General features: G+C 44.7%; 1 protein-coding gene across 1 annotated transcript in view; it reads right to left on the bottom strand.

Annotated features, from left to right (window-relative positions):
- Positions 1-12,518, bottom strand: part of LOC138488409 (serine racemase-like) — a 227,582-nt gene that overhangs the window by 21,456 nt on the left and 193,608 nt on the right. Inside the window, exon 7 of the mRNA XM_069615349.1 lies at positions 2,418-2,627. Within this exon, the coding sequence (XP_069471450.1) occupies positions 2,418-2,627 (210 nt within the window). The remainder of the gene's footprint in view (positions 1-2,417; positions 2,628-12,518) is intronic.

Genomic DNA, 12,518 nt, shown 5'->3' with positions numbered 1-12,518 from the left:
GCTTGGCCAGCGTGTAGGAGGAAAGATCCTGGTATATTGAGACCCGGGCATTGTTGTAGGTGATTTCTCTGGTCTTTCGGGCCTCCTCCAGCACCTTTGTCTTCTCGGAGTAATAGTGGAATCGGACCAAGATTGACCGGGGGGGCCCCGCTCTGCTCCCTGCCCTATGCACTCTGTCGAATGTTGGCTCGGTTGTCATTTCCCCTGCAAATAGGAGGGTGATGATGTCCTTCACTATTCGAATGACGTCCCTCTCCGTTTCCCCCTCCGCTTCAGGAACACCGAAAATTCTGAGGTTGTTCCGCCTCTCTCTGTTTTCAAAGTCGTCCATCTGTCGAGCCCTTTCCTCGTCCCTCTTCTCCAGGGCTTCCAGCCTCATACATAGTTGTATGTCCTGGGCTGCTGTTGATGATTGGTTGGCCTCCACTTGTAATAGTCTATCTTCGACCTTGTCCACCCTCTGGTCCATTTTTTCAAATTTCTGGGCTATATCTGAACGCATGTCCCTAATTTCCTGCAAGATCGAGGCAAAGCCTCTTTCCATTGCTGCCGACGAAGGGGCCGCGTCTTCCTGTCGGGCCATGGTTTCCCTAGGGTCCGCGCTCATATTGCCTCTGGGGGTCTCCTGGAAACGGTATCCCTGTAGGGCTTCCCGCCAGTTCATCTGATAATCACCTGCAATTAGCAGTGTCGATCCCCGCCCGCTCCGGGTCAGTGTACGAACTCCCTCCGCGGCCAGATGGGGGCTTGGCTATTTCCTGGGGGTTAGCCTTTACTTGGGGGGGGCGGGCACACGCCCCACCCGTTCCTGGGTGGGGGCCTCACACCCCTCTCGATGTCCTCCGCAGTGTTCCGGGGCTTCTTCTGGCCAACCCCGTAGAAGGGTGTCGCGTGCGGCCTGGGCGCCCCGCCCGAGGGCTCCCGCGGTGTGTGTGGGGGGGGGGCGGGCACACGCCCCACCAGCGGCGGGTGGGGGCCTCACACCCCGTCTACCCCGAGTTCTGTTGTCCGCAGGGGGGGGGGCAGGGCAGAGAAGATCTGTTCCGGGGGTCCTCACGCGGTGTTTCTGGGGCGCGGGCGACTGTCCCCACTCGCGCCGGCGGGGGGGGGGCAGGCCCGGGCCCCCTCACGTCGCTGCCGCTCACTTTCCTCGTCCCCCCCCTCCGGGACCCCGCGGTCCCCGGCAGCCCGCCCGGGGGACTCCCGATGGGGGCGGGGGCGGTCGAGCCCCGGCCCCCTCCGCTCGAGCGGGTCCAGCCACGGGGGCTCCGGGCCGGTCGCTGTTCCCGCGCTTCTCCGTTCCGGGTGGTGGGGCGGGGGGGGAGCCTGTCTCCCGAGCCGCCGCCGGGCCTCCCGGACCTCCGGCTTCACGTCGCGGCGAGGGAGCCTCCGAAGCGGCGCCCGCCCGGACGCGTTCACGTGCCCAGGCCGCGTCTTCTTCCGCTGGGGCCTTTCTCGGGAACCCCGGGGTCTTCGGATTCCGCTCTTTCTCCCGCGGGGCGCCCCAAGGGTTTACTCGTCCTGTCCGCCGTGTTGGGCCCGCCGGGGGGGTCTCAGGGGGGGCTCAAATCCCTCTGGACGCCTGGCTTCGGGGAGAGCAGCACGTTCAGGCAGCCATTGCCTGCGCGCCCCCTGGTGGCCTCCTGAAAACTATTTTTAAAGAAAGTTCCTATGTAAACTTTTGAGCAAATGAAGCTCAACGTGTTTACATGGGGGCATCCATTTTATGATTTGAAGCAGCCTCCTCTGTTCATGTTAAGTCTGCTCTGGCGGCAATAATCAAGCAGCAAAAACCCCCTACTGGAAGTTTTTGCTTACTGGAGGCAGAGCAGAGCTTAACATGGAGAGGAGGCTGCCTTCACTTTAATTTTACATTTTCTGTGCTCCCCAAGCACAAACGTAAAAAGGACCGCAGAGCAATTATAAATAGGAATATTCTTCAGTGCATGAGATATCACTTCAGAATTTGAGCATTTACTGTCAGTAAAATGTACACCCTGTTCTATAAAAATCAGGCGAGATTTGATTTCCTCCTTTGCCACCTGAAAACAGAGAAGCTTTATTTAGACAAGACTGTATGGGAAAGAGAAATTCTGTCGGTCAGCTACAATGCGAATGCATCAAGTGCAAGGGACCGACACAAGGACAGAATATCTAAACATGAATTGTAGGTAAATGTCACAGGTCATTTGGTCAACTTTAGAAATGAGGACGCTTTGGACCACCTGTGAGTGAGTAAAGATCTGATTTCAAGGTCTGGCGTATGCCAAAGCCCCCACGTCTTTTCTGTCAGCACCAGACTTAGGCTGGGCCTACTCTTGGTGAAGAAGCATGATTAAGAGAAGCTTCAGAAAGGGACATGTTTACCCCTTCTAGGAGTCACAAAACCTTATTGTCATCATTAAAAAAGGGTGTACCTTAATTTCCTCCTCGCTGACCGTGAACACATCATCCACAAGGTCACGGATGATTGGCCATGTTTTGACTCCGACGTTACCCTTCACTCCTTCAGCGATGGTGTCTGGCGATCCAGGATTCGGGGTCAGTCTTCCTTTGAGCTTTGATTGGAAGCAGTCATTGGCATTGTGTGGTTCTGCCGCATATACTTTAACATCTGGCCTCAGCGCCTGTTGGGAGAGAGGATTATTTTGAACAAAGGGGAGTCAATTTGGCAACTAATTCCACTGTGAGGACGTCAGTGCAGGGGCCAACTATAACAATGAAGGGGAAGTGGCTAAAGGGATGAGGGAAGACAGAAATAGCAGCCAAATGCATGAACATGCTGATGCCCTACACACAAAATTAAGAATAGAGTCCAGCAGAACCACCTTTTATAAAAAACCTTTCCCTGCTTCATGGTGAATCTGTGGGTTCCCACATCTGTGGATACGGAATGTACGACTGACTTTCTGTAAACTTTAACTTATTTTTCAATACTTAATCCATCGTTACTGTAAACATAAATTGACTAGTATTCTCATAACATTCACTCTGAACATGGTAATTTATCAATGTCACATAGCACTAAGCAATTCCAATCCTGATCCTATAAGTGTTCAATGTGTTGTGATGAATCCTGCAGAGGCATCACCAAACATCAGCATAAAGTCTCCTCCCATGTGGCCAGGGGAAGGCAGCCACTACCTGATCCTAACCCCGGGGGTGTTATCAGGTGGGAGGACCACATGGGAGGAGATGGCTGTCAGGGGGAATTGGTGACCCTGCTAGGAGAAACGCAGTACTCATATTCTACCTAATGCAATGTCCCTCCCATATCACTTCTCAAAGAACATGTTATGGAAAATCATCTAGACAGAATAAGGTTTGTGCTTCAGGAGTTCAATAATTAAATATGAAAACCTTTAATTGTCCTAATTCTACATTAATTAGAAGTCCTCACCCTAATGTTAAGTCACAAACTCTTTTCACAACCCCCCCCCTTAGTCTAGGAATTCTCAATATATAAAACAGTCAAATCTAACTGAGTATAAAAAGACCCATACCGTTATGGACTTCAGTACCCATAATGCTTATGGTACTGGGACGAATATGAAGGACTCAGAGGCAGTGAAGATACAGAATGCTGTTTACCAAAAGGTGCAGTCTAGTTGTTAAAGACCAAGGCACAGAGCTGGACATTTAAATCCCAAAATGAGACACAGCTGAAGGAACGAGGTAAAGGAGATGTCAAAGGCAGTGCAGAAGGCATAGCTGTTGAAGCAGAGACTGTCTGAGGTGCAGGAGCAGCCACAGAGAGAAAAACGCCAGTGGAAGCCATCACAAAAGGTGAAGGTGTGTAGAAGTGCAGAGTACGTGCAGCGAGAAGTGGCATGTCAAGAAGAAGCCAAGCTGATGAGGAGACATGCTGCCAATTCAGCACACAGTGTGTCAGTGAGAGAGAAGCCACGGAAGATCACAGAGTTGTCGGAGCTCCAGGAGACCGAGATACAGTTCACCGAAGGCACGCAGAAGCAGGAGAGAGAGCGGGAAGGATACCAGAGGTCCTCCATCACATCTGACTGCAACAAGGAAGACAGTGAATAGGAAAAATCAGAACCCTGACCCAGGAGGGCGCCGCATGAGAAAATTGTTAAAACCTACACATTTTGAATACCGAACAATTAATGAAACAAAGCTGAAACCTCACAATTTTGAATATCAAATAATTAAAGAAACAGAGCAGAAGTGGCAAGAGCGTAAATTCCCCGTTAGGGGACTACAATTGGGGAAACCTTATAACCAGCATTGCCAACAACCAAGAGGCTGTGAATAAACCACAATAAAACAGCAAAGGCATAAATCCCCTTTTATGATATATACATTGGGGAAAGCTTATATCCTACATTGACAACACCTAAGCGACTGTAAAACCATACAGAGTGAACAAAGGGCGCGACTCACCCTTTTTGGGATATCAACTGGGGGAAACTTGTAACCCAAACTGCCAACAGTTAAGGAGCTGTGAAGAAATATTTAAAAGCAAATCTCAGAACAATGCTTCTATATTGAATTTCCAGTTTTGGGAAAACTGGAACAAACATTGTGCACTAGCAACATGAAGCGTCTCTTGTGCTGGGTGGAATTACAAATAAAGATCTCAGACCAAAAAACCAGACAGACTCATGGAATATGGCAAAGTACTACTTTATTGTCATTTGATAAAGCAGGGAGAACTGACAGGCATCGGACTGAGGCATGCAAACACACACAATCTTAATAGCACCGAGGTCTAATACCCCAATTTGCATCATCTAGGACATCATCCTATGTGGCAAATCATAAACCTATTGAAGGGAAGGATTGGTTAGAGGAACAGATCTACTTATAGAACATATAAGAATGAATACATCATTGGCAGCCCCATATCTGTAGGACACACCTTGAACTACCTCAAAATAGGTATAGTACTGATTATAGCAGACAAAATAGCAGCGGATTGGTCTATGCAACATTGTATGTTAGGTTGGCCCTTAGACCCACCGATTGGTTGGCATACTATACCAACCTTGGATTTTTGTTTTTTTAGCAGCACGTATGCGAAACGAAACCTAGGTGCTTTGAATTGCACCAGAATACTCCCCGTTGTCCCAACTAATCCATCATCCCCCATCGGTTGGCCATAAGCCAAAGTCTTCCATCTGTAGTTGACCTTGTAGCCTCACTGTCCTGGAACATTGAGGGAGTGTGAGCACACCATTATCTTCATCTGAGGCTCTAATGAATAGCCCTGGTCTTCGACATCTGAGGCACATGTGAAGAGACCACGAATCTGTCAATTTCAGCCTCTTATTTACTGCCATTTGATTCAATTATGTGGGGTGCTCCTCTTGGCCTCAAGAGACTTGCTCACTCTACCTTGCATAGACTTCATACTCTTAATTGTCTAATACTTTGGCTGTTGCAGAGGTTTTCTTCTTACTTAATCTAAGAGGAATGTCTCACATTCAGGGCTTATACATATAACTCCCCTTGTACCTTGCAATTATTCCTTAAAATAGTATCCTTGATCCTAGACCAACCTCGCTGTTTTGCACACAAACTGTATTTCCAATGTTTCGTGATTCTGCAGCCTTGGTCTCTCTCTGAGGTAGCTTGGTTGAATTCGACATGAGCCAGCGCCCATTTTCCTATCATAGCCGTCCTTGCCACATTATATATTCCTCTATAGCAAGAGTCTATGTCTCATCTATCTTGCGTTACTGCCTATTTAGAGTTATTAACCAGTAAGTAACTTCATTCTTTGTTACATCCATGATTACTTTAGCTTTAGGTACGTATTTCTCTCAGTGCTCTTAGGTATTTTCATATTGTTTAAGCATAGGTTCATATATTTTTTTATGACATCACTCTGCCCTTGTCAGATTTCACTTAACAATCCATGATGTCCACAGGTGCATGGTGACATCCTTCCATGCGGCATCCTTCCACATTTTCAGTGTGAGGGTACATAATATATAGATGTCTGAGTGCATAACGTCTCTCATACACTCGATGCAGTAGTGTAATCCCACAAAGGGTCCCAACCATAGCCCTTTGTCTGCTGTTCCAATATGTCGGTGGTGAGGGGGTGGAAACTATATAATATCTGTTCTGGAGTGCCATAAGCCTGATTGCCCTATTTTCTTCTCTGATTGCATTAAATCCTTTTATTGTCATATTGATTATCTGCAGCAGCTCCCATCTGGTGATCTCCAACCACTTGGCATTCACTGCAGTCTGAATTCCTGGCATGAAGATAGCTGTAAATATCACTACTGTTCTGCCGAACAGCTTATGCTCACCTGGAATATCATGATATGCTTCTACTGATTTTTCTGAGAAGTAATGCTCTCTCTTTTGTCAGCGTCTGCTGAACGATCTTCTCTTCCTCAGGTGTGCATCCATCTTCTTAAAAGGAGTTATATGCCATTACTTTGTGGTATTACCAAGGCTGGAATACTTATCGGTACCAATGAACACACTCTAATTCATCAACCCATCCTTTGTAGCTGGCCTCTTTCCCAGCATTCTCGCCTTTCCTCCCCAGTCTTGTCTTCACATTGGAGCATCTTATTTTCTTCTATCTTGATTCCTACTCCATTTATTCCAGGTTGTTTCATACTTTATTATTCAATGCATTGTCTCTTGGTTTTCTCTTGACCTTATATCTAGTACATAAGTGCCTTCTCTTTGAGACATCTTTTTTTTCACCCATACTATGGATGCTGTTCTACCTTGGATTTGTCCTCTTGTCCGGCAAAGTGAAAGGTGCGTCAGGCAATGTGCCCTTTTCACTGATTCTTCTGTTGCTATGAATATTTTACATGTTCCCAAAGAATAACGTATAAGTGAACACACATAACCGCTTTCATCTGATGTTCTTCTCCCCACCTTTTTCATGTGCTGATACCATAAATTATTCTTTAAATGAGCCGAACGGTCAAGATACGTATTTATATTTTCATGGTTCTCCTCAACATCCCTTTTAATTTAAGACCATAGATGCTTAGTTATGTTATAGAAAAAGCTGCCTGTGCCTCTAGTGGGAACAATAGTAGTTCTATTAGCATCCTCCATATCAGTATTGTCCTTTTTGATATCCCTAAACATCATCGTAATAAGGAGGAAAACACAAATCATAATGTAAAATGATACCACAATTATTACTTCATGAACACTTATTGACTTTCTGGACGGTACTGCATTTCTGACATTTTGAAACCTCTCCATTTTGTATTTACTTTAATATGCAAAACCATTATCTCCTTTTGGATCACACGTGTATCAAAAACTGTAAGATAATTGCTACTATTATTCTAACAATGAAATGATTATTCTTTGGATTATTGAGAAACGTCACTATATTCACGTATAATCTTATTAGAGCTGGATAAGACTTGAATATGTAGGAAAAACAACATACAAGAGTGTGTGTTGACTGTGTCTACAATAGGTATCATGAAAGATAAAAATGATGTTTTTTTTCTGGCTCCAGTTCTTCTGTCCCATTGTTCCTTGGCCATATCGAGAAAAGAAAAAAAGTTCCAAGGATAACAGTCTATTTATTCTTTTGTCATATTTTAAAAGATTGATCTCTTGTTTAAGATGCTTTTATGTGCTCATCATTCTTCTTGTTCTTGCTTCTTGGTCATCAAATGAGTCAGCATGTGCATAACTACTTCTCTTGCTTCACTGTGGGCAGCTGCAGGAGGGGTCAGTGTTTCTCCTTGGTATGGCTTGATATCATGTAAATGCAGCCAAGCTCGCCGTCCTTTTAACTTTACTGCGGTGGGACTAACTACTTCCACCTCATAGGGACTTTCAAAACGTAGTGTGCTGCAGGTACACACAAATTTCCATACTAGCACCTCGTCTCCTGGATACAAAACAGGTGGTTGCAGTAAATACTCTAAATCATTGGGTTGATGCTTTCTGTCGCTTCTTTTGGAACCCTCCCTTCTGTTTTTGACCTGTTGAAACATGAAAGAAATATTGCAGTCAATGTTGTTATGCATCTCATCACCTAATGCCTTTGCTACACTTTGGGCATCAGTTCTTACCCTAGTTTGACGAGCAAGTGGGGTTCCCATACAACGTCCAGTTACCAACTCATGAGGAGTATGATGGTGATCTGAACCAGGTTGATCTCTTAGGGCAAGGGGTAGACAATGTATCCATTCCTTTTTACGGTCATTTTGAGTTTCGCTATGCTTTCCCTTAAAAGTCAGTTTAATCTCTCTCAGACGCCATTCACCTGTGGGTGATAAGCGGAAGAAAACTTGTGCTTAATATCTAATAGGAGAACTATTTGTTCAAACATCTCCTTTACAAAATGCAGTCCATTGTCAGACTGCAAAATCTTGCACACCCCCCACCTGGGGAACACCTCATGCACAAGGAACTTGGCGGCACATGAAGCATCAAGGTGCATGCATGGACCTGCCTCAATTCATCTAGAAAAAGGACATACCACGACCAGCATATACACGCAGCTGTTGCATGTCTGTAACATATCCACATAATCTATATGTAGATGCTGAAATGGGCCATTGGGTCTTGGAATTGCTGCTCTTACTGTTAGCAAAGTGTGCCCTGCAGTACATTTCTGGCACATAATGCAATTTACAATAAAAGGTGTATTTGTTAAGCGCACATTCACCCCCAAAGGGGCATCTTGGCACTAATAACAGTTTTGTTACCCAACTTAATGGTACTCACTTTATCAACCTCAGAAGGATGAAGGGCTGAGTGGACCTGCCGGGAATCGAACCTTTGACCATGAGTTCAAACACAGGCCCCTGAAGTGGAAGCACTAGTCCACTGAGCCACAGACCTGGTTAATAAACTGTGCCACATGTTCTAACCATTCTTCTGCAATTGTAGCATTAAGACTGTTGAGCCGTGTGTGCTGGGTAGTGAAGATGCTGCAGCGCTACTCTCAATAATACTAGACGAATAACTGACTTTCCAGTGCTATCCTCTCTCCAAATTGCCTCAGTGGAGGGTGGGGGGATAAAGAACACCCCTGCTTTCTCCATAAATCCTGTTCTTGATGTGGGGCTCAACCTTATATCTCAATTAACTGGACTATAGACGGCATGCTAAAACCCTCCTTTGCTAATATGCATCGTCCTTTTAACATCTTCTACTTCAAGACTAAATATGGGTGGATAATAGGCTGTTTTTTTTGGGCTCTGAATCTGCAGCTTCGTTTTCGCTGGAGATTAAATGTTATTTTGGAATACGCTGCGCATTTTACGATTGCTAGTCAATGGGAGACTTAATGATTCTATAAACCTATCCAATAGGGCTGCATGTTGCACTGGAATGCCGTCTGCATGGAGGAAGCCCCTCATTTTCCAACATAACAAACCTGCGTGTACAGTTGACATCACATAGGCGGAGTCGGAGTACACCGGCACTTCCCCCTCCTCAAATCTGGACAGCGCTTTGATGATAATTCTGCAGCCTGTGCTGAATAATTCGAAGACAATATCATACTTGTCACTACCTCAAATTCACCTCCTCGATTCAGCTTTACAACCGCTGCTCCAGTATGCCTTTTCCCAATTGTCTGGTCAATTCTTGATGACCCATCAATAAAAGCAACATCCTCCTCCCGAGGGCATTTTTCTCTAGCCTGGGGAATATAACATTAGGTATATGTTGTGCAATCATATACATCCTCTCCTACTGGTTCTGCTATAAACATTGCTGAAGTTACTGTCTTACATTTAACAATTTTGATCGCAGGGTTGGAAATAATCACCTCATACTCAACACATTTGTATCTTAAAGTTTAGCATAAGAGCAGCATCAAATTTCACTTAAACATAAAAGCCAATACGTGCTTACAACACATAACCTAAAAATCAATCCTAAAATGCAATGTGCTACAATGTTAATGTGTTTAATCCTGATACATCCTAATTCATATGTACTTCAAATTTGAAGTACATATGAATTAGGGTGTTGCTGCTCTTATGCTGAACTTTAAGAAACAAATGTGTTATAGGAATAGCTGAACCCGTTGTTTTTTCAGTTAAAATGTATATGAAGAAAACAAATGGTTACCTCATCCTAGTTTAGCAGTCCGGGCAGGTTTCAAGTGTTTATGAGTTTCAGTTTCCAGGGGTAACCTGTCTGCTGCATGAACAAAAGTGTCTGGTATCTCCAAAAGTGTTTTGATGGTCTCAAATATACCTTCATCCGATTCTCTGAACATGGGATATTGCTTTGCTCGTGGCAAAAGGGCTCCTGATTTTAGTTTGATTTTAACTGCTCCTATTCCTTTAACTAGACCAACATCATATGGGCTTGTGGTCCATAAAATCTGTGGCACTTTCTCAAAGTCTTCCTGGAAGAATGACTGTCTTCTCTTTTCCAGATCTATTCTCTGCAGTATTTCTATATTATCTACTTTAATCCAATAAGTGAGACTTATAAAAAACACCAGTTCATCGTCCGAGTAGTCATCTCTAGACAGTTTTGTCTGTAAACCTAAATCCTTCACTGAGGGCTATCACGGTTCTCCATCCTCTTTTCTTCATCATCTACTCCATGAAGCATCAGCCTCTCTTCTCTGATAACTGCTGCTTCTAAATCTAAAGCGATAATCTGCCCTTCTTCATCGTCCATGGAAATCTCTGGTCTAAACAAGAATTCATCAGGTATTCTCAATATTTTATCTACCAGTCTGGGTAACCATGATAATAAAAAAGTCACTCCATACAAAAATACCTCTGGATCTAAAGGAATTCCTCGTAATGCCTTCTGGCCTGTAAAGGCTAATAGAAACTCTCCCACATTCATATAGTGTATCCCTGGAGTAGAACACACTATTCCTTTGTCGTAAAGGATGACATCATGTTAAGTTTTGTCATCAAGTCATGTCCTAATATATGTTAACTGGCATCTGCCTAGATTATAGTAATGGAATTGACATATTGTGTTCTCCTATAGAGATTGGTAATTCATTTGTAAGGAACTAAACTCATCACCCCAGAGAATCCCGGAGCATTCATGGCAGTACCTGACATTGGGTATTTTCCCTCATGGACACAGGAACAAGTGGCTCCAGCATCTACAAGAAATGAAAATGTCTTGCCTACAATACTTACCCTGATCTTTGGTTCCTCTTGGGGGCTGGTGTCAGCGATAGTACTGAAAACATTAGGGTGGGCTGTCCTATTGTGGGTATAAATTTATCCATGTACCTGTGAAAGGATTTCCTCCCATCACAGTCACACTCCCCAATTTTGGTGCAGGAGATTGTTGGGCTCCTGGGGTCATGTTCCATTGTCGTACTATAGCCTGGTGTGTCTGTGCCTGCTGGGTTTGTACCTGCTGTGCTTGCATGCAATTGCATTTGCAATGGCGCTTGCTGCATTTGTTAGGGATTCGGGGCATATGTCTAAGTCTGCATGGGATTTTGGGCATAATATTCCTGTGGTTCTGTCATGATCCCGGTCAGTGAGCATAGTCCTCATTCAGGCTAGGCAGGGAACATTAAATCAATCAGCAGGTCAAAGGTGCGTGTTAGCCTGGCACAGATGGCATTTACACCATTCACAGCATCCACTTCCATAGACTCCCATGATGTTCAACAGTAATTTCATACACTTAACATGGCCGCCGCAAAACCCATTTACAAGTAGCAGCACTGTTCCATTCATATTTGCAGAGGGAGCTACTTAAAACCCGTCTCCGCTGGAACGCGCGCTTCACGTCTGGTCCGCTGACAGCGTGTAACGCTATCAGCATTTTCTCCTCACAGAACCTGTCAAAGAAAGGAGATATTAGAGACATTAGTTTATGAATAGTTACAGAGTACCATATTTCATAGAATAGACTTACCTGACAGAAGTTATCTCTGACACGGTTATTTCAGAAAGAACATTTATTCGCTCGCAGACTGTTAGGATAGGCATTCCTCTTTGTGTTACACATTTACATGCTGCCCTTGATATCTACATGTTATGCCTGTCAGCCTTTGAAGTATTTAGTGTATACATCATATTGCTTTCTGTCACCCTTGGTGACATTAGAACTTCATTGCATGGTGAGGGTTCTAGGGTGCTAAGGGGAGATGAGAAGGTTGACCGAAGGAGGACGGTTGTAAGCCTCCTGCTGGGGGTCGTCTTATGTATGCAGCTGTACCTTCAATAGAAGGTCTTGGATATACAGTACTACGTGTGAGCAGTCTATTTAGCAACTTAACACAGACGCAGCATCTGCCGTAAGACGTTTCACTCACAGCGGCAGCATCTTCAGTCAGCAGTTTTTCGCTTGCAGCCACAGCATCTTCAGTCAGAAGTTTCTTCGGCAGCCACTGCACCTTCCGAAGGTTTTTTCCTCAGCTTTCCGAAAACCTGCAGACAACACAAGAGGTATTTAAGTTAAAAAACAAACTTAACAGTTTAACAGAGAAGACGTTTTATAAGCGCTTACCTACCTGAAGGTTCTTCAAGTTTTGACCTCACAGTTGTTACCGTGCTTCACCTTGAAGGCTGCAGTTACTCCGTATTGGTGAACTTACG

This window comes from Ambystoma mexicanum, chromosome 9 (assembly GCF_040938575.1).
Source record: "Ambystoma mexicanum isolate Mex_15411 chromosome 9, UKY_AmexF1_1, whole genome shotgun sequence".
Taxonomy (NCBI): Eukaryota; Metazoa; Chordata; class Amphibia; order Caudata; family Ambystomatidae; genus Ambystoma; species Ambystoma mexicanum.
This window is presented reverse-complemented; position numbering and strand designations above follow the sequence as displayed.